This window comes from Scyliorhinus canicula, chromosome 5 (assembly GCF_902713615.1).
Source record: "Scyliorhinus canicula chromosome 5, sScyCan1.1, whole genome shotgun sequence".
Lineage (NCBI taxonomy): Eukaryota > Metazoa > Chordata > Chondrichthyes > Carcharhiniformes > Scyliorhinidae > Scyliorhinus > Scyliorhinus canicula.
This window is the reverse complement of record NC_052150.1, coordinates 142,863,863-142,891,630: the sequence shown is the minus strand read 5'-3', so window position 1 is coordinate 142,891,630 and position 27,768 is coordinate 142,863,863. Positions and strand designations below refer to the sequence as shown.

General features: G+C 46.1%; 1 protein-coding gene across 4 annotated transcripts in view; it reads right to left on the bottom strand.

Moving 5' to 3' along the window:
• The window catches only part of ezh2 (enhancer of zeste 2 polycomb repressive complex 2 subunit), a 126,408-nt gene that overhangs the window by 58,845 nt on the left and 39,795 nt on the right, over positions 1–27,768 (bottom strand). For all 4 annotated transcript variants that reach the window (XR_005460723.1, XM_038797779.1, XM_038797781.1 and 1 more), the window contains 5 exons: positions 11,281–11,400; positions 10,558–10,678; positions 8,948–9,136; positions 4,050–4,152; positions 1,828–1,991 (listed from right to left, as the gene is read on the bottom strand). Coding sequence is in view for 3 of the 4 variants with exons in the window: in XM_038797779.1 (XP_038653707.1) it covers positions 1,828–1,991; positions 4,050–4,152; positions 8,948–9,136; positions 10,558–10,678; positions 11,281–11,400 (697 nt within the window). In the remaining variant the exon portion in view is untranslated. The remainder of the gene's footprint in view (positions 1–1,827; positions 1,992–4,049; positions 4,153–8,947; positions 9,137–10,557; positions 10,679–11,280; positions 11,401–27,768) is intronic.

Genomic DNA, 27,768 nt, shown 5'->3' with positions numbered 1-27,768 from the left:
AGACTATTTTGTAAATGGAAAAAGGCCAAGGAAAATCACAAGCACAAAGGGACTTGGGAGTCCTATTTTAAGATTCTCTTAAGGTTAATGTGCAGATTCAGTTGGCAGTTAGGAAGGCAAATGCAATGTTAGCATCCACGTCGAGAGGGCTAGAATACAAGAGCAGGGATGTACTTCTGAGGCTGATACGGCTCTGGTCAGATGCCATTTAGAGTATCTAAGGAAGGATGTGCTGGCCTTGGAAAGAGTCCAGAGGAGGTTCACAAGATCCCTGGAATGAAGAGTTCATCATATGAGGAACGGTCGAGGACTCTGGGTCTGAACTTGTTGGAGTTTAGAAGGTTGGGGGGGGGAGATATTGTTGAAACTTACAGGATACTGAGAGGCCTAGATAGAATGGATGTGGAGGATCTTTCCGCTAGTAGGAAAAACTAAAACCAGAGGGCACAGCCTCAGACAAAGGGACAATCCTTTAAAACTGAGGTGAGGAGGAATTTCTTCAGTTAGTTAGAGGGTGATAAATCTGTGGAATTCTTTGCCGCAGAAGGCTGTGGACGCCAAATCACGGAGTGTCTTTGAGACAGAGATAGATAAAGAACAAAGAAAATTACAGCGCAGGAACAGGCCCTTCGGCCCTCCCAGCCTGCGCCGATCCAGATCCTTTATCTAAACCTGTCTCCTATTTTCCAAGGTCTACTTCCCTCTGTTCTTAATTAATAGGGGGAATCAGGGGTTATGGAGAGAAGGCAGGAGAATGGGGATGAGAAACATATCAGCCATGATGGAATATCGGAGCAGACTCAATGGGCCGAACAGACTAATTTTGCTCCCATGTTTTATGGCTTGGTTCCTCTACCTCCTCTCTCGGATTCTTGCACTGAGCCTGTTGGTGAGTTTCAGGTGAAATTTTTAGGAAACCCTAAACAGCTTCCTCTTGACACTCTCAAAGTCCATCTTCATTGCAACATGAATCACGTGGGGCTTATATCCTGGTACAAATGTTAATTTATATTCCCTAGAACCGCCACCTCCACAACAGATTAAAGTATAAAAGCAAATTTGCGGATGCTGGAATCTGAAACAAAAGAGAAAATGCTGGAAAATATCAGGAGGTCTAGCAGGGAGAGAAAAGAGCTAACGTTTCGAGTCCAATGACTCTTTGTCAAAGCTAATAATCAGAGAATGTGGGGAATATTTATACTGTGGAGTGAGAATGAAAGATGAACCACAGCCACAGAAACCGAGGGAAACTGGGTGTTAAAAGCCAGAGAAACCAAGGGAAAAGAGTGCTAATGGCAGTCCCCAGAGAGAACACCATTTGAAACCTGACATTAATAATACCTCACTGGAAGGTGAAAACTAAATCTATCCACCATCAGCACAGATACTTATCGGTGTTGTGCGAATTTCTTGCACCCAGTATAACAACCTTGGGCTCCCTCTAACAGCCAAAGCAACTAGACTTTCGACAAGAGTTCAGAATAGGACACTCAATGCCACCATTTTACCCTAAATTAAATATATAGCCGAAACACAAGAATCCTCATCAATCTTGTGTTTCTAACACAAGCCTATTCCTGGATATTAGTTCCCCTATATTTATAAAATCCCCTTGTTCAGTTATTAATGATTTTTATACTAATTTACATAATAAGCAGTTTATCATCCTCTATTTTAAAAAATGGTACACTATACCACATCAGCCTGGTCAGTATTCTAATCGCACAAAACATAATGCCATTTTTTGAGAAAGCTGCGTAATTTATTATATATGTAAGAATTGTTAGTATTATTTAGACATGCAAACCAATACAATATCGTACTCACGATGTAGGAAACAGTCATATTTAAAGCACCGCCTACAGAACAGAGTATGGAATGAGTGCAAGCTCTGTTCTCGTTGAACCGATTTGGCATTTGGTCCATCAATATTTGGTGTACACTCAGGAGGAAGTGCTCCAGGAAGTTGCTGTTCTGTCAATTCTTTGTACCTTTTAACAAAAAAAAACCCCAGAAAAGTTACAGTGCTTTCATTGTTGATTTGTTATTCTCCTAGTAGAACTTGACCAGTATTCTGAAAATGTAATCCCAAATTGACAGTATAATTTGGAATCATTACACAAATCTTCAGCCAGATGGTTGGATGAATCAGTTTCCTTCGGAGGAAGGATATTAAATGTCATAACACCAAAACAATATAGTAAATCATTGAGAAGGAAAGAACATTACCGTGCCACTGCAAGAAGTCAGATGGGAGATCCCTTATTTTAAAATTGTGTCCTCTAGTCCTAGTCTCTCCCACAAGGGGAAGCATTCTTTCAGTACCTACTGTCAAATCCTCTCAGGATCTCGTATATTTCAATAAGATAACTCCTCAAATCCAATGGATCCAGGCACAACCCGTCCAACCTTTCCCACAAGATAACCCAGGCCCCAGGTTATCAATCAAGTGAACCTTCTCTGAACTGCTTTGAACACATTTATCTCCTTTCTTAAATAAGGAAACCAAAACTTTACAGGGAACTCCAGGTATGGTTACACCAACATCTTGCACAACTGTAGAAAAACATCCTCTTTCATATTTCATTCCCATTATAATACATAACATTCCATTTACCTTCCTAATCAACTGAGGAGATGGTTGGATTCTTGAATGTTGGAGACAATCATTGCATGGCATGAATATTTCTTGTCATTTATAATCCCATGCCCTAATGTTGTCTAGGCTTTACTGTATGCAGCCATTGACTGCTTCAGTATCTGAGGAGTTGCTGAAAATTGCAATGACCAGCAATCACTACAGCTTCTGACTTTTTTGAAGGAAGGTCACTTATGAAGCTGAAGATAGTTGCATCTGGGACACAATCCAGAGAAACTCCTGAAGTATTGTCCTGGGGCCGAGATGATTGGCCTTCAACTAGCTTCCTTTTGCTAGTATGATTCCAACCATTGAGGCGTACTCCCCGACTCCCACTGACTTCAATTTTACCAAGGCTCCTTGATGCCACACTCAAATCAAATTCTACCCAGATGTTAAGGATAGTCAATTTTATCTTGCTTCTGGCATTCAACATTTTTTCCCCACTTGGAGCAATGAGGTCCGGAGAAGCCAAACTTTTAAATTCTTTCATGGGATGTGGGCACCACTGGCCAGCATTTCTTGCCCATCCCTAATTGCCCTTGAGGGGGCATTTAAGAGTCAGCCACACTGCTGTGGGTTTGGAGTCACGTGTAGGCCAGACCGAGTAAGGACAGCAGATTTCCTTCCCTAAAAGGACATTAGTGAACCAGATGGGGTTTTATCGACAATGTCATTAGATTCTGAATTACAGGTTTGTATTCAATCTGCAGTGGTGGGATTTGAACCTGGGTCCCAAGAACATTACCCTAGGTCTCTGGAATTCTAGTCCAATGACATTACCCGGGTGTCATTGCCTCCCCCAAAGCCGAGCAATTTGAAGTTCTGCTTGATGATGCCTTGCATTATATTACTGAAGAAGAAGAGTATATTGGCGGGATGGTACTTGGCCAACTTAGATTTGTCCTACTTTTTGTGTACAGGACATTCTTTTGCAATTGGTCACATTGCTGTGCAGATGCCAGTGTTGTATTGGAACAGCTTGGCTCAGAGTACAACTAGTTCTGGTGCATAGGTCTTTAGATCTACAGCCAGAATATCATCAGGGGCCACCTGATCTGCGGTTGATAAATTGTTTAGTTGTGCATAGCATGTTGGTGCTGCGATTTAGCATGCACATGGTCCTATGTTGTAGCATCGCCGGTATTGTGTGAATTCTTGCATGAATTAAGTTTTCAAGTTGCACTGCGCTTTCCTTACTACCATTGGATAGTTAAATTTTTTCAGTTAATTGTTTCTGTAAAGTGCCCAAATTGTTGCGTTAAACTGAAATGACTATTTTTAATTTGCATTCATTTTCAAGAATCAACTGGACATAACCAAAAAATGAAATGAAATAGTGACATTTTATGAAAAATGAACCATGGAAACTCTCTATATCATCCAAGCTAAAAAAAAACATAGTACTTACTTTTCTTTCAGCTCTTCTGGTGTACCTTTATCTGGGAACATGGATGAAATTGCTTCAAATATCTTGTCACACGGCTTTTTTTTCCCTTCATCACATTCTTTAACTGTGGACATAATGGAACAAAGGATTGCAGATATGGAATATCATTGCAATGAAGTTTTAGTAATATTTAAACTATATCACTATTTATAAATTGAGAATACATGAATGTACTATTAACAATAAATCCACAATCAAGAATAGAATGTTAAAAGAAACTTATTCAAAATTAGCAAATGCTTTCGAAAGAAACTAAAATCCTCTGTCTCGCTACTGCAAGGCAATCACTAATCCTTCAGTAACAAATCTGCTTTCCACAATATAGGACTTCCGACAGAGACTTCATTTGGCAAGAACCAAGAAGCCAGATAATTGAATCCATATCACCCCACCCCAACGTGAGAGTTGTGAACAAACTTGGGAGTTTGTGCTCCGTTATCTGAATGATTACAACGCCTCAGAACTATTTCCACTTCAGTTTTCCATTTGTTACACAATTCTGTGCTGCTTCTTACAGCATACCCAATTTATTTGTAACAAATCTATTCAGAGGCAGCTTTTAAAAAAAAAAAAATGGGCAATGCTGACACGGTCACATCTATTCCTCTTCACAGGTGGTCTTTAATATTGTTAACTATCACGCTCTCTTTGCTTGTGTAGCTAATTATCTATGCTATTCTTCGATGCAGTTGGGGATATATTTATTTTCTATAGCATCACATATCACATTTGAAAACGTCTCACTGCTCACCTTTCTGAGACTTAATTAATCTATTGATTTAGTAGCCATCAAGACCTGAAGATGTCCGAAAACATTTCACAGCCTATGAAACGGACAGGACGGTGGAGTTGAGAGCAGGATGGGATCAGCCATGATCACGTTGAGGGTGTTAGGCTCAGGAGACTAAATTGCCTCCGCCCGCTCCTAGGTCATGGAGTCACACGTAGGCCAAGTAACAATGGCAGATTTCCTAAAGGACATTAGTGAACTAGATGGGTTTTTACGACAAATCGACAATGGTTTCATGGGTGTTTAATTACAGATTTTACTTTATATTTTTATTCAAATTTCACCATCTGCCATGGTGGGATTCGAACCCAGATCCCCAGAGAATTACTAGTCCAGTGACAATACAATTACACCACCACCTCCCCAAAGGACTGGAAAATTGCAGATGTCACACCACTATTGGGTTTTTGATGAGGCCATAGAGAGGGCAGTTGCTCTGGTATGCATGGATTTTCAAAAGACATTTGATAAAATGTCACACAACAAGCTTGATAGCAGTTTAATGGCAACTATGGGTGATCCCTAATTCCTTTTTGTCATTTGTTTGTGTGAACATGGGGGCTAATGTTTGGGGTTTGGTGGGAGGATGGGATCGTTGTTATTGACATGGGGATTGGCATATCTGTTACTGTTTATTATTTATTGTTGGTGGATGTAAATTTGGGAGAAAATGTGAAAAAGGAGAATAAAAAAATATTTTTAAAAAAACAAGCTTGATAGCAGTTTATATGGGGCTGGTTTAGCACACTGGGCTAATCGCTAGCTTTTAAAGCAGACCAGGGCAGGCCAGCAGCACGGTTCAATGCCCGTACCAGCCTCCCCGAACAGGCACGGAATGTGGCGACTAGGGGCTTTTCACAGCAACTACATTGAAGCCTAATCGTGACAATAAGTGATTATCATTATCATTAAGTCTATGAAACAAAAGGGGAGTGGCAGCATGGATACAAAGTTGGCCGAGTGACAGGAAACAAGTTTGGTTTTGAACGCCCGAGTTAGGTGACGGCAGATTCAATCATACGAATATACAAAATAGGAGGAGTGGGCAACCCTTCCAGCCTGCTCTGCCATTCAATGAGACCACGGCTGATCTTCTATGTACCACCATTTTCCTGCACTATTCTATTTCTTAATGTTTGTAGAAAACTATCAACCTCTTATACACCAATTTTCCCCATTTCTGACCAAATCTGCTATTCTGTTACATCATTTATATTGAGACTTGAGACAGATCAGTTGTTTTTGAAAATGAGGATCAGTATGTGGTCCTGTCAATGATCCATGATTCTGCAATTTATTAATGCAACCTCGGCCCAGAAATATTCACTTATTTAGGCCCAATGATTATTGTACATATCTACAGTGGTTCACTGTTGCCATTTGCTTGGAAATTTTAAAACAGCCCAAAGTTCCTACAGCCCTAATTCTCGGAGATATAATGTTTCAGTTGGCTATATATTAAAATAGCCACATTCACAAGACTAATGACTTGGATGATGGGACTGTTTAATGAGGAGATTTAAAAAGCTGGACTTGTATTATTGAATTTGAGAATAAGGGGTAATCTCTGAAACTTTCTAAATTTTTACAGGCCGTATCAAGTTAGATGCAGATCAGAGGTTTCCCCTGGCTGATGAGTCCAGAACCAGGGAGCACAGACTCGGAATAATGGCCAGGTCAGATGAGGAAGAATTTCTGAAATTCTCTCTACCCCAGATAGTTCTGGAAGCTAAACCATTGAGTATGTTCAAAACAGAAATCAACAGATTTCTGGATACTAATGACATAATGTAGCTTAACATTGGTCATAGAGCGAAGGATCCCCAAGCGTGGAGACCTGGATCAATGACATGGCGGGTTTCATTAAGCTAGAGAAGGTCAAATTCGCCCTGAGAGGGTCGGTACAAGGGTTCTTTAGGCGGGTGGCAGCCTTTCTCGACTTTCTGGCTCAACGATAGGGTACGGGGACAGCAGCAGCAGCAACCCGGGGAGGGAAAAGGGGGGGGGGCCGACAATGACTATGTTTGTTTATTTAATTTTAATATTTTTTAAGTTCTTTTGTTGTTCATTAGGGTTGGGGGGGTGGGGGGATGTGATACATGCGCCGATACGGTCTGGGGGTGTCACAGTTATTATGGGTTATTTTGTTGCATTTCATTGTTTGTCGTTATGTTTTATATTTTCTGTAAAAAATTCCAATAAAAATTATATTAAAAAAAAAACATCGGTCATAGGGAGAAAATGCCATGTCATTATTAACCACAGCACTTGGAAAAATTCAAGGCTATCATGCAGAGTCAACATGATTTTGTAAAAGGGAAATCATGTTTAACCAATTTATTGGAGTTCTTTCAAGGAGTCACAAATGCTCTGGATAATGGGGGATCAGTGGATGTATTGTACTTGGATTACTAGGAGTTTGATAAGGTGCCTCATCAAAGGCTATTACATAAAAATAAAAGCTCATGGTTTAGGGGGTAACATATTGGAATGATAGAAGATTGGTTAGCCAGCAGTTGTTAGTTATGCCAGTTGGCATAAATGGGTATTTTTTGGTGGCAAAATGTGAGACATGGTGTGCCACATGTGTCAGTGGTGGGGCCTCAATTTTTGACAATTTATATAAATGACTTGCTGAATTTGCCAACGACATAGATAGATCGGAAAGTAAATTGTGAAGAGGATGCAAGGAAGCTGCAAAGGGACATAGATAAGTTTTAAATGAGTGGGCAAACATCCGGCAAATGGAGTATAATTTGGGCAAATAGATAGAAGATAGATAGAACAGTACAGCACAGAACAGGTCCTTCGGCCCTCGATGTTGTGCCGAGCAATGATAACCCTACTCAAACCCACGTATCCACCCTATACCCGTAACCCAACGACCCCCTCCTTAACCTTACTTTTTTTTAGGACACTACGGGCAATTTAGCATGGCCAATCCACCTAACCCGCACATCTTTGGACTGTGGGAGGAAACCGGAGCACCCGGAGGAAACCCACGCACACACGGGGAGGACGTGCAGACTCCGCACAGACAGTGACCCAGCCGGGAATCGAACCTGGGACCCTGGAGCTGTGAAGCATTTATGCTAACCACCATGCTACCGTGCTGCCCCTTAATGTTTGTCTGAAACCGGACATTTTATGATCATCATTAGATAACACCATTTCTATTGAATTTAAATTTCACCATATGCAGTTGGGGGATTTGAACTTGGATTCACAAGTAGGCGTAGAATTATTTTGGGTCTCTGTTCCTTGACAATACCACAACGCCACCGCCTCGCCACTTGTGACTTGTTACCCCCAAATGTGACTTGATCAAAACCTTTTAAGATCCTGAGGGGTATTGACATGGCAGATGTTTAGAGGATATTTCCTAATTGAGAGCTAGGAGTCATTCAAGATAGAGATGAGGAGAATTTTTTTCTGAGGTGCAAGTCTCTGGAACTTTCCGCAAAAGGCAGTGGAAGTAGAGTCTGAATATTTTACGGCTGAGCTAGATTCTTGATTAAATAGAGGACGAAAGGTTTTAGAGGATAGGCAGGAATGCGGCGTTAAAGTCACAATCACATCAGTCATGATCTTATTGAATGAGAGAACTGCAGATGGTGAAATTTGAATTCAAAATCTGGAATAAAAAATCTAATTGCCATTAAACCATTGTCAATTGTCATAAAAGCCCACCTAGTTCACTAATGTCCTATAGGGAAGGAAATCTGCTGCCCTTACCTGATCTGGCCTACATGTGACTCCAGATCCACAGCAACTTGGTTGACTCTTAACTGCCCCAAGGGCAATTAGGGATGGGCAATCAATGCTGGCCCCAAGCCTGCGATGCCCACGTCCCATGAACGAATAAAAAAAAGATTTGTGGAGCTGAGTGGCCTACTCCTAATTCATATGCTCATAACTATCAAGGGATATGGGGATAGTGGGGGGAAATTGCACAAGAGGTCATGACTGGCCATGATTTGTTTGAATGGCAGAGGAGGCTTTCCTACTTCTGCTCCTATGTTCCTAAAGACTATAAAATATACAAGAAAAATACAAATCATATCCTTACCATCCATATTGATCTCTTGATAATCTTTTCTGGAATCATTGCTTTCTTCTTTGATGTCACTTCCATCTGTCTTCTCAGATTTGTTCTCTTGATCATCTTCATCATCATCATCCTCTTCATCATTATCACTGTACTGGGTCAGAGCATTTACCAGCTCGACAAAGATCTCATCATTGATAAAACCACATTCTGCAATATTGAAACAATCATGGATTGTAGGAGCCAAAGATTGTGAAACAAAATGGTCCCTCTAACCTACATTCCCATTTAATGTGATCATGGTTGATCCTCTATCGCAATGCCATACTTCCTCTCTCCCCACACTCCTAACGCCTTTGCTTAGAAATCTATTTCCTTCTTAAATATATTCAGTGACTTCACCTCCACAGCCTTGTGATAGAGAATTCCACAGGTTCGCAGAGGAGATTTCTCCTCGCTGGTCATAAATAGCCTAACCCATATCCTGAGACTGTGACCCTTGGTTCTAGACACCCCCAGCTAGGGGAAAACACAAGATCCCCTCTCATTCTTCTAAATTCCAGTGAATACATGCCTAGTCAACCCAATCTTTCCTCATACAACAATCCTGCCATCCCAGATATCAGTCTTGTTGCATGCTCTCTATGCCAAGCTTATCCTTTCTTAGATAAGGAGACAGAAACTGCACGCACCAAGTCCTTGCACAACAGCAGTCCCTTGCTCGTGCGTTCAAATCCTTTTGCAAGTCAATATACAATTTGCCTTATTTTAACTGCTTGCTGCACGTACATGCTTGCTTTCAGTGACTGGTATACAAGGACACCCAAATCACTTTGCACAATCAACATTGTCCAATCTATCACAATTTAAATAATACTCTGCCATTTTGTTTTTCGTACCAAAATGGATAACTTTATCCACGTTGTACTGCACCTGTCGTGTATTTGCCCATTGGCGCCTAAATCACCTTGAAGCCTCTTTACTTCCTCCTCACCACTCTCACTTCAGCCTAGCTTTTGTGCTGTCAGCAAACTTGGAAATTTACACTCAATATATTCTGAATAACTGGGGCCCCAAGCACTGATCCCTGTGGCACCCCACTAGTTACTGTCTTCCACTCTGAAAAAGACCCATTTATTCCTATTCTACTTCCTTCCTGTTAACCAATTCCCACTTCATGCCAGTATATTACCCCCAATCCCATGTACTTACATTTTGCACATGTGGGACTTTTATCAAAAGCTTTCTGAAAATCCGAATACAACCACATCCACTGGTTCACCTGATCTATTCTACTAGTTTGTCCTCAAAAACCATCAGCCGGTTTGTCAAACATGGTTTCCCTTTCATAAATCCATGTTGGCCTGGTCTAACCCATTGATATTTTCGAAGTGTCCTTTTAGTCCACCCTTTCCAATAGACTCTAGCATTTTTCCTGCTGATGTTAGGCCAACAGGTCTGTGACTCCGTTTCAATTTCACTAGATTAACTTTGGGAATCAGGAAAAACTAAACCCTCGATATGGAAATTATACATGGGCTTTCGGGCTCTCAAGTGTTCTCACATTTCATACTTTGGAAAACTTAAAAATCACGATAGAACTGACAAATTCCCACTAGGAATAGTCTTACCTCGGTCTCCATGCACCTTTCCATCGTAGTTTTTGATGAGTTCTTCGATGAAAGTCCCATCTTGATCCAAGATTTCATCCCCCATGTAAGGAATGTTATGTAAAACAGTTTCATCTTCCACCTTAAATTAAAAAATTTCCTTACATCTAGTCATAAAGACAGAAACAGACAAACATTTTGAGCTTATTTTTGTACTCCTAATAGTGTAAATTTTAAATGTGTTTGTGGGCTATCGCAAGTGTCTTCGGGCAATTTTATAATAAAAGTCCAAATGCTTTTTTGAGGGGAGGAATGTTATATTTGCAAAGTCAAGTTCAAAAACAAAATTTTCAGCAATACTAGCACGGTCGTAATCTATTCCTTAGGAGGTAAAAGACTCTCAATTGTCCATTTAATGTAGACACCAGTGCACATGTTTCTTTTTGGAAAAGAGCTTTTGGTATTGTATTAGCTAAATTTTGTAAAGAATGTGCATGAAAAATATGTCACTTCATCCATTAATGAATGTAATACGAACTGATCTGTATTAAAAACATTAACTTTTGAATGCTGTTTTGAAAAAAAACGTGAGCAAAAAACTTAAATTGAATAGACTATCCCTTTGTCCAAACAAAATACAATGTTAAAAACTTAAGTGGTAAGCTCACACTTGCATTGCATGGATGTACCACTGCAATTACACAACAATTGAAAACAAATTTTGCATATGCTTGAACCACGTACCATGAAATTTTGCTGAAGCGGAGACCAAGAATACATAACTGGGATTGAAGCCACTGCATTCAAGGTCTTCAAGGGAATGACCTGCTTTGGAAACTCTGGGAATCCGCTTTCAACAGTGCACTAGAAATTTAAAAAATAATTCATTGTAAAATTAATCCCACTTCTCTCTGCTTTCTTCATAGCCCTGCATTATACTCTGCTTCAAATGCTTATCTATTAAAAGTTGCAATGATCTTTACCATTCCCTATAACAAAACATTCCATGCTCCAACACTTTGCACAAACCAATTTCTTCTTTACTTGCAACCACTGTTCCCGCTAATTTTTTCCATCCATGTGCAGAATGAATTTTATGTTCACTAATTTAAAGGGAATGTTCGAAATGTGCCACCAATAAAAATTGAAAATCTGCATAATAATAATCTTTTATTATCACAAGTAGGCTTACATTAAAACTGCAAAGAAAGTTTACAATGAAAATCTCCTAGTCGCCACACTACGGCGCCTGTTCAGGTACACGGAGGGAGAATTCGGAATGTCCAATTCACCTATTCAGCACGTCTTTCGGAACTTGTGTGAGAAAACCTAAGCACCCGGAGGAAACCCACGCAGACACAGGGAAAACGTGCAGACTCCACACAGCGGAAATCGAACCTGGGACCCTGGCGCTGTGCAGCAACCACTAACCACTAAGTGCTAACCACTGTGCTACTGTGCCACCCTATCTAAAATACATTAAGTTCTCAGAGATATGGAAGAAAAATATTAAAACGAGTGATAATTAACAAGGTGTACAGTTCAAGATGTTTATTTAATATGGAATCAAATAGAACCTGATAAGTGAGAGATTAACTTGTATTTATTGAAATATCTGGTTTGATTTGTTTCTATTTGCTGAACACACACTTGATCTGCCAGATGACTGGATCCAATTACTTTGAAATGATGGCATTTCTGAAGACCATCTACTACTTGTCGCTTTAAAATTTGATATTTTAATCTTTCTTTTCTGATCTTGCAACCAAGTAATGGCAAGGTTCAAACAGCAGAAATCCATAACTTGTGCCCTTCGCACAGTGAAAATTAACCCAAACATAGCTGATCAATCGGACTCTCTGCTGAAGAGTCCGGCATCCTATGTCCATAGTGGGAGAGCTATTCAATGCTCATTTCTGGCTTTTTGTTAAATCCCAAATCTGCTTCACACTTTAATCTCAAAACTAGCACCATGCTCATCATCACTATGTTCTGACACAATCACTATTTCCTGCTCAGAACTTCATAGCAGCCCCTAGCCCCGACCTTCCTATTTCTCATAAGCTGCCTATCTTGGTCCCCAGCAGCAACCTGCAAGCTACCCTCCCCTCTCTCAGAATACACTCGTTCTTTGACATTTTCTCTGGAAGACAGAAACACTTAGTTAACTCTCATTTGTGGTATTGAATGATGTCAGTAATTGTGACACAAACCTACATCATTGGGCCTACTTAGCTGTGCCATTCAGAGTGAACTATATGATGCAATGGAATTAAAATCAGCAACATCCTTCACAACCTAAACGCTTCTCATAACTAGTCTGAACAAGCTTTGGGAGGGAATTACATTCAAATGTAATTTAATCAAAAAGCAACGAACGGCCATCCAAGATATAAGCATTGTAAGGGCGAGATTTATTGGGCAGAGTTGTATGGTACATCAACAGAAAACGCTGGGTAAACTAAGGCGGTCTGGCAGCATTTGTGGAGAAGCTCTTAACTTTGAATCAGTATTTTTCTTCCGCGCTGAAAGATGGCCTCATGGCGCCAAGTTCCCAGGTTCAATCCCAGCTCTGGGTCACTGTCAATGTGAAATTTGCACATTATCCCCATGTATGCGTGTGTTTCGCCCCCACAACCAAAAGATGCGCAGGGTAGATTTGATTGGTCATGCTAAACTGCCCCTTAATTGGAAAAAAAATGATTTGGGTACTCTAAATGTATGTAAAAAAGAAAAAGTTGAAAGATGGATGTCATGGAATATATATTTGGCGGGGTAAAGAAGAAAAGGTCAGAGCTAAGTGAGATCGATAAAGATATCATGGACACAAGAAAAAGGAAGTGTTAATGGTAGCATGAAGGGTGCTGAAAGTGACAAAGGTAAGAAAGTAGAATGTGTTAGTAGGAGAACAAAGGTCAGTGCTTAGTAAAAAACAAAAAATTGACACCTGGGTGTGGAGGGGGGTCGCTAGGAGAAAGAGTGAAAACAAAAAAAGGGGTAAATATGAAGGAGAAAGTTCACAGTCTAAAGCTGTTGAACGCAATGTTGATTTTAGAAGGCTGTATTGTGCCTAACTGGATGTTGAGGCTTCGCTGACGTATTGCAGCAAGCCAGCGTTTAGTGCCCCTTCGTAGTTGCCATTGAACCGAGTGGTTTGCTAGACCATTTTAGAGGACATTTAACCATATTGCTGTGGGTCTGTAGTCACATGCAGGCCAGACTAAGTAAGGATAGATCTCCTCCCCTTAAAGGACATTAAAGGAACCAATTGACAATAGTTTCACGGTCACTATTATAGGCTTTCAATTCCAAGATTTTTATTGAATTCAAATTTTTTCCATGGTGGGATTCAAACCCATTAGTCTGCGCCTCTTGATTACTAGTCCAGTGAGAATAATATTGTGTCACTACCTTCCCAGGCATGTAGTTTAGAATGAACATAGCTCACAGCTTATTTATTACCAATATTCTGCATTTCTTTTTCCAAACTTCAAGTCTTCTTGGCGGGTAGGCAGGAAAGTGTGTAGAGTTTATGTCACAATCAGATCAGCCATGATCTAATCAAATGGCAGAGAATGGCCTACTCCTACTCTTAATTCGTATGTTTGTTTCATTATACTGCCTTAATCCACTAAATTATTTTTCAATTTATCTGTCTGACAAATCTTCAAAGACTTGGTATCGAGCCAGTCACGTTAAGTTTGACCCAATAACGTTTATGAATGAGTCAGTGGTTACTGGGTTTAATAGCTGGAAATTACTTACAAGATGCAATCAGCTACTGAGCCAGTTGGCCAAATTATCTTGAGGACAGCATCCAAAGCATAAATAGCACCCCTGCCCAGCTGTAACCAATCAAATCTACCAATTATCTCTACAATTCACCAAGAAGCATTTAATAACAGCCAAGGGATTTTAATTTTATCTCACTGTAAGAGGGGAAAACCCACCACACACCTGCCATAATTCCTGAGCAACATAAATTTGAGAAATCAGAAATGTGGAATGCACTTTAACCTCCAAATTTGTGTCATGTAATTTAATTATGTTTCCATGTCTAACCTTCCAGAAAAAACTCAGTTTAGCACCAAACTCATTGGCTATTCTGGTTATGCACAATTTAAATGCATACATATTAAGTTTTGGACCACTCAGTTTAATGATTTGTAGCAACATGGGTTGATTTAGTTTCTCGAACATAATATGCTGCAGGGAATTCTGGATTAGTTTTGGGGCTGCCAAAGACAAGAATGCAGTTACCATGTAAGCATACGACAGATGGATAAATGGAAAAGGAAAAGATTAGCTGAATTAGGGACAGATATAAATTTATGTGATAAAATGCTCATGGACACATCATAGTAAAACATGTGACATTAATGTCAATTTAATGAGAAGGGAATACTCCATAACACTTTGCAAATGTTGATTGAGGGGTAAATATTGGCAAAGACATCAATGTTAACTCAATGCTCTTCAAGATAGTGCTGTGGGATCTTTTACATTTACATGAAAAGGTGTAAAAGTTTAACATCTCACATGAAAGACATAGCTGGATTAATTTAAAACTGTATTTTCCCCCACATGGATGAAGTGTCCAGCAACAACTGATCTTAAGGTTACATTTTCAAGCTTATTCTTAGTTTTAATAAGCTGCTAAGGAAGACTGGATTTAACATGCATGTCTATCAGATATTCTGACCCCTTTAACACTAGACCAAACTAGATTCAATAACAAAGTACAGCAGTGATAGTCAGAGCACAATACTTAACGGGCGATTTTGAGCCTATACACGCCATCCGTGAGAAACTTTAAAAAAATATATTATTATTAAGGCTTTGCAGAATTTTTCATAATAAAACAGTAGTAACAATAATAACAAAACAAACTAGAGTGAACATTAACATAGTGCAAAAGGAGAATATACAATAACAATTAAATAGACATAAACCCGCACGACTCCGTATTCCCACTCCATCCCAATGAAGCACTCACCACCCCCACCCCCCCCAACGGATTGCTGCTGCTGCTGACATTTTAATTTTCCCTGAGAAGGTCGACGAAAGGCTGCCACCTCCGAGAGAACCCCAGCATAGACCCTCTTACGGCAAACTTTATTTTCTCAAGGCTGAGAAACCCAGCCATGTCAGTAACCCAAGTTTCTACACTCGGGTGCTTCAAGTCCCTCCACATTAGTAAAATCCGTCTCCGGGCTACTAGGGAGGCAAAGGCCAAGACGTCGGCCTCTTTCGCTCCCTGAACTCCTGGGTCTTCTGACACTCCAAAGATTGCAATCTCTGGACTCGGCACCACCCGTGTTAGGCACCTTGGACATTGCCCTCGTGAACCCTTGCCAGAAATCTCTAAGCTCCGGGCATGCCCACAACATGTGGACATGGTTTGCAGGGCTGCCCTTGCACCTCATACAACTGTCTTCTACCCCAAAAACGTTGCTCATTCTCGCTACCGTCATGTGTGCTCGGTGGACTACCTTAAATTGAATTAGCCTGAGCCTGGCACAACATCAGGAGGAATTAACCCTGCCCAGGACCTCTGCCCATAGACCCGCTTCCAACTGCTCACCTAGCTCCTCCTCCCACTTGCTCTGGAGCTCCTCCACTGGAGTTTCCTCCGCCTCCTGTAGTTCCTGGTAGATATTCAACACCTTCCCCTCCCTCACACAGGTGCCAGAGACCACACTGTCCTGTATCCTCAGTGGCAGCAGCGTCGGAAAGGCCACTACCTGTTTTTTCAGAAAGGCACGTACTTGCAGCTATTTAAAGGCTTTTCCTGGTGGCAGATTAAATTTATCCTCTAGCGCCTTCAAACTGGGAAGGCCGGTGTCTAGGAACAGATCTCCCATCCTTCTGATGCCTGCCCTCTGCCAGCTCTGGAACCTACCATCCATCCTACCCAGGACAAACCTGTGGTTGTTACATTTCGGGGTCCAGACCAACGCTCCCTCCACCTCGTTGTACCTCCTCCACTGTCCCCAGATCCGCAGTGTCGTTACCACCACCAGATTGGTGGAGTAACGGGTCGGCGACAACGACAAAGGAGCCATTATCAAAGGTCCCAGACTAGTCCCTTTTTTTTTTATAAAAATAATTTTTATTAAGATTTTCACAAAATATAAACAAGACAATAGTAACAAAACAACCATAGTAAAAACCAAAGAACAACCAACGCCCACCCCCCCCCCCCCACTCTCAGCAACTACAAAAACAAAAAAAGCAAACAACAAAAAGGAAAGAGATAACACCCACCACATCCAACAAACCCATGTACACAATTCTCCCTCCCACCAAACCAAACCCCCCCCCCCCCCCCGGACCAGGCCCCTCCAGTTCCCCAACTCCCTCAACGCCATGGCCAGGGGCTCAATTGCCAACGCAAAGAGCAAGGGGGACAGGGGACACCCCTGTCTCGTCCCCCGGTGCAGCCAAAAGTACTCCGACCTCCTCCTATTCGTGGCTACACTCGCCATCGGGGCCTCATAAAGCAGCCCCACCCAACGGACAAACCCCTCCCCAAACCTCTCCAACAGATACTCCCACTCAACCCTATCGAAGGCCTTCTCCGCGTCTAATGCCACCACTATCTCCGCCTCCCCTTCCACAGCTGGCATCATAATGACATTCAGAAGCCTTCGTATGTTGGTATTCAACTGCCTTCCCTTTACAAACCCCGTCTGGTCCTCGTGAATGACCCCCGGCACACAATCCTCTATCCTTGTAGCCAAGATCTTTGCCAATAGCTTGGCGTCTACATTTAGCAGCAAAATCGGCCTATATGACCCGCACTGCAGGGGGTCCTTGTCCCGCTTAAGGATCAAGGAAATCAGTGCCCGTGACAAAGTTGGGGGCAAACCCCCCTCTCCCTTGCCTCGTTAAAGGTCCGAACCAACAGGGGACCCAACAGGTCTGCATACATTTTATAAAATTCGGCCGGAAACCCATCCGGTCCCGGCACCTTCCCCGACTGCATGTTCCCTATCCCTTTAACCAGCTACTCCAGCTCAATCGGCGCCCCCAGTCCTCTCTACCTGCCCCGCCCCCACCTTTGGAAATCGCATCTTGTCCAAGATGCGCCCATCTCCCCCCCCCCCCCCCCCCCCCCTCGGAAATCGCATCTTGCCCAAGAAGCGCCCCATCCCTCTCTCTTCTTCCTTCCTTCCCCCCCCCCCCCCCCCCCCCCCCAACCACCGGGGGTTCAGACCGGTACAATTCCCCATAAAAGTCCCTAAAGACCCCATTAACGTCTACCCCCCTCCGCACCACCTTCCCATCTCTATCCTTCACTCCCCCAATCTCTTTGGCCGCGTCTCGCTTTTGGAGCTGGTGTGCCAGCATCCTACTCGCCTTCTCCCCGTATTCATACACCGCTCCCTGTGCTTTCCTCCACTGAACTTCCACCTTTCTGGTGGTCAGCAGATCGAACCTGGCCTGAAGGCTACGCCGCTCCCCCAGCAATCCCTCCTCCGGAGCCTCCGCATATCTCCTGTCCACCCTCACCACCTCCCCCACCAATCTCTCCCTGCTCTCCCCTCTCCCTATGGGTTCGGATGGAAATAAACTCCCCTCTAATCACCGCCTTCAACGCCTCCCAGACCGTCCCCACTCGGACCTCCCCGTTATCGTTGGCCTCAAGGTACCTCCTGCTACACCCCCGAACCCTCCCGGCCACCTCCTCGTCTGCCAGCAGCCCCACCTCCAAGCAACAGAGCGGGTGCTGGTCCCTCTCCTCCCCCAGCCCGAGGTCCACCCAGTGCGGGGCATGATCCGAAATGGCTATGGCAGAGTATTTGGCATCCTCCACCCTCGAAACCAGCCCCCTGCTCAGGACAAAAAAAATCAATCCTGGAATAGGCCTTATGCACGTGGGAGAAAAACGAGTACTCCCTGGCCCTTTGCCTCGCAAACCTCCAGGGATCCACCCCTCCCATCTGATCCATAAACCCCCTCAACACCTTAGCCGCCGCCGGCCTCCTACCTGTCTGGGACCTGGATCGATCCAATGGGGGATCCAGCACCGTGTTGAAGTCCCCCCCCATGATCAGGCCCCCCGCATCGTCCCAGTTTGGGGCGTAAACATTCACCAGCACCACATGCTCCCACTGCAGCTTACCACTCACCATCACATACCTCCCGCCACTGTCAGCCATCACAATTAACGCCTCAAACGACACCCTCTTTCCCACCAGGATCGCCACCCCCCTATTCTTCTCATCCAGCCCTGAATGATATACTTGGCCCACCCATCCCTTCCTCAGTCGAACCTGGTCCGCCACCTTCAGGTGCGTCTCTTGGAGCATGGCCACATCCACCTTCAGCCCCTTCAGGTGCGCAAACACCCGGGCCCGTTTGACCGGCCCATTCAGCCCCCTCACATTCCAAGTCATCAGCCGGATCAGAGGGCTCCCTGCCCCCCTCCCCTGCCAACTAGCCATAACCCATCCCCTGCCCACCACTGGCCAGCGCCCCCCGCTCAGCCTGTACCACCCCCCCCCCCCCTTCCCTTCCATAGCACTCCCGTGAGCCAGCTAACTTCTGCTGACTCCTCCCTACGTGGGGCTACTCTTCCGTGCCCATCAGCAGGCCCTCCTTCCCCCCCGCTCTTGCGCGGGAAAATAAAAACAAGCAACGGCCCGCGCTTCTCAGCCCTGACCCCGCCCCCATCACCCCGCAGCGCAGGAAACCAGAGGAAAGCCCGCGCTTTCGCCCTGCCCAACCCCGCCTCCTCGAGGGCAACTCCCATTGCCGGTCCCCACCACCAGCTCCCTGCACTCCCAGTTTACCTCCCTGCCCAAACCCGTCCACCAGACCCATACAAAAAGACAAAGACATCGCCCCACCCACCCTAAAGCCAACACACATCCTGCATGAAACAGAGAACCCCCCCTCCAAAAAAATAGACACAGTTACAGTTACATACAAAACTCCCATTCCTGACCCTCAGTTTGAGTCCAATTTCTCGGCCTGCACAAAGGCCCATGCCTCCTCCAAGGACTCAAAATAATGGTGACGGTCCTTGTAGGTGACCCACAGACGCGCCGGCTGCAACATGCCAAACTTCACACTCTGTCTGTGGAGCACCGCCTTCGTCCGGTTGTACCCGGCCCTCCGCTTTAGGCACCTCCGCACTCCAGTCCTGGTAGATCCGCACCACCGTGTTCTCCCACTTGCTGCTCCGCTCTTTCTTGGCCCACCGAAGCACGCACTCCCGGTCAACGAACCGGAAACCGCACCAGCACCGCCAGCGGCGGCTCATTCGGCTTGGGCCTCCTGGCCAGTATTCTGTGGGCCCCCTCCAACTCCAGGGGCCCCTGGAAGGACCCAGCTCCCATCAGCGAGTTCAACAAAACGACCACATAGGCCGCCAGGTCCGACCCCTCCGTGAGGCCCAGGATCCGTAAATCTTTCCGCCTCGACCGGTTGTCCATCTCCTCGAACCACTCCTGCCACTTTTTATGGAGTACCTCGTGCATCTCCACCTTCCCCGCGAGGGCCGCGGCCTCATCCTCCCTTTTGGAGGCCTGCTGCTGCAGCTCCCGGATTGCGGAGGAATTAAGCTCCTGAAAGCAGCACCGAAGAGTCTCCTGCTGCTCCTGCGCCCACTGCCTCCACTCCTCGAGGGCTCTGTCGGCCGCCATTTTGTTTTCCTTCCCTTGCTTTTCCAGAGGCGCTGCCACCGCTTTTCTGCTCGCCCCACTCCTGGTCCGGACCATAGAACCACTGCAGACCCCTTCCCACATCGGGAATCGTCGATAAAGCACCGCTGGGGGCCCTGAAAAGAGCCCCAAAGTCCGTTTCTAGCGGGAGCTGCTGAACGTGCGGCTTAGCTCCGCATAGCCGCAACCGGAAGTCCCCCCCAGACTAGTACCTTTACATAACGCCGCCTCCAGCTGCTCCCACGCCACCACCCCCGCCTCCCCCCAATCACCCACTTCCTAATCATTGCTATATTGGCTGCCTAGTAGTAGTTGCGAAAGTTCGGCAGCGCCAACCCCCCCCCCCCCCCCCCCCCCCCCAATTGCGCTCTAAGTGATCTTCTTACTCGCGGGCTCTTATTTGCCCACACAAAGCCCGTAATGATCCTACTGACCCGCTTAATAAAGGCCTTAGGGATGAAGATGGGGAGGCACTGAAAGGACAAACAAAAATCTGAGGAGGACAGTCATTTTCATGCTCTGCACCCTCCCTGCCAGTGACAGCGGGAGCACTTCCCCTTCCATTTGCTCCACCAACCGGGTCAGGTTGAGCCTGTATAGGGCATCCCATTTCCTGGCCACCTGTATACCCAGGTAACGAAAACTTTTCTCTACCATCCTGAGCAGCAACTCTTTCAGTCTCCCCTCCTGCCCCTTGGCCTGGATCACAAACAACTCGCTCTTTCCCATGTTCAGTTTGTACCCTGAAAAACTACGAAAATCCCTCAGGATTCACAAACCTCCCCCATCCCCTCCACAGGGTCCGAAATTGTACAGGAGCAAATCATCCGCATATAGCAAGAACCGATGTTCCACCCACCCCGAATCAGTCCCCGCCAGTTCCTAGAGGTTCTCTGCTAGGGCAAATAGTTACGGGGAGAGGGGACACCTCTGCCTCATTCCCCGTTGAAGTTCGAAGTACCCCGACCTCAGCCGGTTTGTACATACACTTGCTACAGGCGCCTGGTACAGCAATTTCACCCAGCCAATAAAGCCCTCACCAAACCCGAACCTCCCCAGCGTTTCCCACAGGTACTCCCACTACACCCGGTCAAAGGCTTTCTCTGCTCCCATCGCTGTTACCACCTCCGCCTCCCCTCCCTCTGAGGGCATAACAATATTCAAATGCCTCCGGACATTGGTATCGAGTTATCTGCCTTCAACAAACCCAGTCTGGTCTTCCTCTATCACCCCTAGGACGCAATCCTCAATTCTTGTGGCCAGAATCTTAGCTAGCAATTTGGCATCCACGTTTAAAAGCGAGATCGGCCTGTATCACCCGCAATGTTCCAGGTCCTGCCCTCCTCTAAGAATTATGTGAGATCAAGGCCTGTGACATTGTTTGGGGGGGGGGGGGGTTCCTTTCTCTCTAGCCTCATTGAAGATCCTCATCAGGAGTGGGCTCAGTATTTCCGAAAATTTCTTATCGAATTCTACCTGGTAACGTCCGGCCTCGGGGCTTTACCCACTTGCATGCCCTCTATACCATTGACAATCTCCCCCAATTCAATGGGGGCCCCCAGCCCCTCCACTACATCCTCTTCCATCTTTGGAAACCTCAACTGGTCCAAAAATTGCCTCATCCCTTCCGCTCCCGTCGGGGGCTCTGACTCATAGTTTACCATAGAATTCCTTAAAGACTCCATTCAACCCCCGGATTCAAGACCATGTTACCTTCCTTATTCTTTACTTCAAATTTCCCTGGCCACCTCCCTCTTTCACAGCTGGTGTGCCAGCATTCTACTCGCTTTCTCCCCGTACTCATAGACTGCCCCCCTTGCCTTCCTCAACTGTGCGACCGCTTTCCCCTTGGTCAACAGTTCAAACTCCGCCTGCAGACTACGCCGCTCCTCAGTAGCCCCGCCTCGGAGGCATCCGCGTATCTCCTGTCCACTCGGAGTATCTCACCCACCAGTCTCTCTCTCTCCGCTCTTTCTCTCTTTTCCCTATGGGATCGAATTGAGATGAGCTCCCCTCTGACAACTGCCTCCAGTTCGGGGTCAATGACTGTGTTAAAGTCTCCCCCCATGATCAGGTTGTGTGACTCTTAAGTCTGGGATTTTGCCCAGCATGCGTCTCATACATTCCACATCATCCCAATTCGGAGCGTAGACGTTCACAAACACCACCCGGACCCCCTCCCACTTTCCACTCACCATTATATACCTGCCCCGGTTATCTGCCACAATTCTCCCAGCCTCAAATGCCACACCCTTACTGATCAGAATTGCTACACTCACTGGTCTTCGAATACAGCCCTGAATGGAACACCTGGCCTACCTATCCCTTTCTCAATCTCGTGTGATATGCGAGCTTTAAATGTGACCCCTGGAGCATTGCTACGTCTGCCTTTAACCCGTTTAGATGCGCAAACACGCGTGCTCTTTTGACCAGCCCATTCAAACGTCTCACATTCCACATGATCAGCCTGGATGTGTCTCTCTCTCTCTCCTCCCTCCTCCTTCCTTCTCTCTCTCTCTCTCCCCCCCCCCCGCAGACTAGCCTTCACCCTTTTTTGGCCAACCTCGAGCCGACGCCCTTCGCTTCCTCGAGCACCCCCCCCCCACAAGGAGCAACCTACCCCGACCCTCAATTGTTACCTGAAATTGATACCTCCTGTCAGCAAAGAAGCATCTCCCCTCCCAAACAGCTCCACGACCCAAAACACCCCCCGCCAAGCACCAGCTGAGCACTTGCTTACCCCCCACTACACTCCCGAGAGTCAGCTGACCCATGCTGACCCCGGCAGCTCCCACTCCTGGCTCCGATCAGACTGTCGCCTCATTGTCCAGGCCCCTCTCCCCAAATGAATAAACCAATTAAACTACCTCTCCAGCCCCAGTGAGTAAATAGTAATACGAAACGAAAAATAAACAGAAGACATTAACATTGCCCCGTGAGGAGACACTTGTTGAACCAAGGCTCCAACTTCCCGAATAATCGCACTAAGTACGGGGCCCCCTCCCCCCGCTGTATCTCAACTTTGCCGAAAACACTGCACCCTCCAGCCTCCACCACAGCCCTTACACACACCCAACATTGTATACAATCTTATATTAGAAACGGTACCGTGTTGCCAAGTCCCACCGCCACATTCCACCAAAGCTTAACTATCCTTTAATTCGAGTCCAGCTTTTCTTGTTTAACAAATGACCACGCCTCGTCCGGCATCTCAAAATAGTGATGCCTTTCCATGTACGTGACCCATAGCCTTGCTGGGTGTAACACCCCAAATTTCACGCCCTTGCTGAAGAGGGTCGCCTTCACCCGGTTGAATACAGCACACCTCTTGGCCAGCTGCGCACCCAGGTCCTGGTAGATGCATATCACACTGTTCCCCCACCTGCTGCTCCGTTCTTTTTTTGCCCAACGCAAGACACGTTCCTTGTCCGAGAAGCGTTGAAATCTCACCACCATGTTCCTGAGGGGTTCATTCGCCTTGGGCTTCCTTGCAAGGGCTCTGTGTGCCCTGTCCAGCTCCAGGGGTTGAGGGAATACCCCCGTCCCTATCAGCGCCTTGGACACAAATGCTCCTGCATCCATCCCCTCCACACCTTCGGGCAGGCCCACAATTCTCAAGTTCTGTCTCCTGGACCTGTTTTCTAGGTCCTCCAGCCTCTCCTGCCACTTCTTGTGGAGGTCATCCTGCCCTCCACCTTAAGGTGTGACCAACTCGTCGTCATGGTTGGATAGCTTTTTCTCCATCTCCTTAAATCGCTTTCCCTTGTGTCGCCTGAGTTGCGATCATTTGGTCTATTGATGCCTTCATTGGGGCCAGCATGTCCTTTTTTAGATCAGCAAAGCAGCCCCTAAGGAACTCCTGTTGCTCCTGTGACCACTGCGCCCATGCACCCTGGTCTATACCGGCCGCCATGCCACACCTCAGCGCCCGCTTCTGTCTGTTGGGACTTAAAAACGCTTCACCCGGCCACTCCTGATCCAGCTATCTATACAACAGAGAGGGAATCCTTTTGGCAGTATTTGCTTCACCAATCTGCCCCAAAAAGTCCGTGAAAACTCCTTAAAAAAGGTCCAAGAGTCTGTTCCAGACGGGAGCTGCCGAATGCGCGACCTACTCCTCCATGGCCGCCACCGGAAGTCCCATCCGTGAGAAACCTGACGCTGGTTTAAAATCTGGAGAACCTGGATTCTCTCCGACATGTTTGGTATTTTAAATTTTCATCCGCTCTCCAGTGGAGCGGTGCGAATTGCACTGCAGAGCCGGGAACCTCATTTTAAAAAAAAAATTTAGAGTACCCAATTCATTTTTTCCAATTAAGGGGCAATTTTTAATACATTAGCATGTCATAAGTGAGCACTCTCTCCAGAACTTCCACACTCGTGGAATATTCACTATGTGCTGCCGTGACATCACGCCAGTGTCATTTACCACCAGTCTACAAATGCGTGAACTTGGCGGCCTCACATTGGAGGCAAGAGCTCAAGCAGCCATGATTCTCCAGGCTTTTCACTGCTCAAGGTGCATTGGAGACAACATGGACACGCAACTCGGGGGCTCAGTCACTCAATCTCAGGGCGGGGAGGGGTCGCTATCAGGGCTTACCTTCCATTCACTTTGGGAACACCCCTTGCTTTAAGGGGGTCTGGAGGTAGGCATTGCTTCCCTGTGGACTCGTGGCAAAATCATCGCTGAGGGAGTGCGAGCAAAGAGGTGAATACTGATGGTGAGCACTGGGAGGTCACTTATGAGGTCCCATGAGAGGCCAGACAGGGGTTCTCAGGACTGGGTTGCATCCCTGCCTCATGAGGAATGAAGGTCCTTTCATTTGGGGAAGCACAATTGAATTAAGTAAACCACCATACTCAATTCCACTTTCTAGAATGTTTGTCTCTCAGGAATTGCAGGGCTGTGAAATAGAGTGAGGGTGCCCTCTACATGTGTGCTTGTCATGCTAATTGCAAGCTTCATTCTAATCACTTCGCTGTCACAAGAGACATTCAATTACTTGATATGCAATTTCATTGACAAGTCAATTGTGCCAATGAAATATGCAGAGCTAAATTTCATTGCCACTGATTGGAAGTTCCAAGCAACCGCTGCTCAGGAATCCATACCTCCACAATTTCAGGAGGCTGGCGGAGACAGCTGCGGCTGCTGGGGTGATCAGGATCGGCTGGCTGAGGGGTGGGCTGGGTGACACCACACGAGTTGGCCATCACGCAGCACTGGATGTACAGTTTGCAGCCAATGCCACCCATGACCTCAAATTGGCAGTGCTCAGTGCCATTGGCTCTCATGGTCTTGAGGCAGCGAAAGTGTACGGTGAACTCCCTTCTGAGCTCAAGATCTGTTCAAACCAAATTTAATATTGGTCCTAAACTCAAACCCCCACCCCGCCTCGGGACCCGGAGCTCCACAACTCGAATTGTCTTGCGGAAATACCCCCGTGTCCCTTTCTACGATACAGAGAGATTTCCAATATGGGCTGCTGCTGCACGTACTTCATTTCCTTGCCCTCTCCAGTCTACGTGGGAGTCTTGCTCCTCAACATGGGGACCTGGAGTGGAGGGTGTTGCACACAGCAATCCCATATAATCACAGGCTGCATCAGTTAACAGATCACAAGAGGCCTGCCTTTTTTGTGGTGTTGTGGAGTAAGTGGACCATGTGTACATAAGTTGCTTTAGACTGCAGCCCATTAGGTTATTTGAAAAACTTTGTTACATTTTCATTTGCACTTCAGTCCCACCTGGTGCAGAGAGAGGCGGGAATGGAGGAGGACCTTCACATGAACCTGACCAAACTGGTCACAAATAGATCCAGACAGCAGGCAACGCCCAACCCGACTGTCTGCCCCACTCTTCCATGGCTACTTCACGGCCAAGTGTCCCTGGAAAGGAACATGCAATGTTCATGGGCACCATTGAGATCCCCTGCGCCCAGTGTATTGACCCTTTTAATCATCTTTTAGTTTGGTGTTTTAAGTTTCACCTTCACAGCTTGCATGCCCCAGGTGCAAGGTGCGATGGACCACGCCCACATGGCTCTACATGATGCAGCACAATCTATGAATCGTAAGGGATTCAGATCGTCTGTGACCACACAATGCAAATCATGCAGCAGTGTGCCTACTTCCTGGGAAGTGTCTATGATAGTTACATATTGGGGCAGTTGCAGATCCCAAACTTGTTTGAGGGAAGAGCATCGTCTAGAGGATGGCTCCTTGTGGACAAAGAAGAGGTGGCTGATGAAAAATTGAGGCAGAGACTCTTAATCAGTGTGGGAGGTGGGAGAGACATGGCGCTGCCATTCTCACACGGTACATGGATGAAGTGCTGAATGTGCTGGGACATTCGTGGAGCATGGCGCCATCTGCTCATCCAACCGTTTCCTAACCCTCAACATTCGTTTATGTCTTTCCCCAGGATCCACAGCGGAGGTTGAGGCAGTCTGCTGTCTTCCACATTGCTCAAGTTGACTTTGGCAGACATCCCCTGTGGGGTCTGGACGCAGAGGGTCTGGCTGTATTTTTGGGCAGCACAGGTGCAGTGATACTCGTTACCCTCCTCAGTGTCTGAAACTGGGTGTATTGCTCACCTCCTCTTCCCTTTGAGTGTCTGGGGATCCCAGTGCTCCTCCAGGGGACAGAAAGGCAGCTGGATTGAGATCCAAATACCCTATCATCCTCTGGCGCACACACTAGCAGTTTCCCACCAGTTCCTGCACCATGCTTTTGATGCCCTCAGCTGTGGATAGCATGAGCTGAGCCATGGAGTGGACATCCCACACCATGGTATGCAAATCCTGCACCAAGGTCTCTGCTGCGAATGCTACCCTTGCACTGTCCTTGATGTATTGTACACATGGCACCTTCTCTTCGGTCAGAATGCGTTGAACTCCTTCAGTTGGCCTTGCAATCAGATGCTGGACGGTTTCATCCCTTCCTGATGCTTGCGACTTTGCTTTTGCAGCTCCATCTACTCGGGTACGACCGGACCCAAGGGTGCGCCATCGGCCAGGGGCTCAGCTGTGTCCATAACTCTGGCATCACTCAAAGAGTTCCAATCCCTGCCTCTATAATAACAATCATTATCGTCACAAGTAGGCTTACTTCATTCCAATGAAGTCACTGAGAAAAACCCCTAGTCGGCACATTCTGGCGCCTGTTCGGGTACACGGAGGGAGAATTCAGAATGTCCAAATTACCTAACAGCGCGTCTTTCGTGACTTGTGGGAGGAAACCGGAGCACCCGGAGGAAACCCACGCAGACACAGGGAGAATGTGCAGACTGCACACAGACAGTGACCCAAGTCGGGAATCGAACCTGGGACCCTCGCACTGTGAAGCAACAGTACTACCCACTGTGCTACCATGCCACCTGCCTGCTGTGGATCATCACCAGTGAGTGACCCAGAAGCCCGTTTACTACTTAATCCCACTGAGGTATGAGCAGCTGCACTGGTGGAGGGTGCAGGTGACAGCTGTGACACATCTTCTATGGTGATGTCCAAGAACTCCCCCCAGGCTGTTCAGGTCAGTAGTTTCCAGGGGCCGAGAGG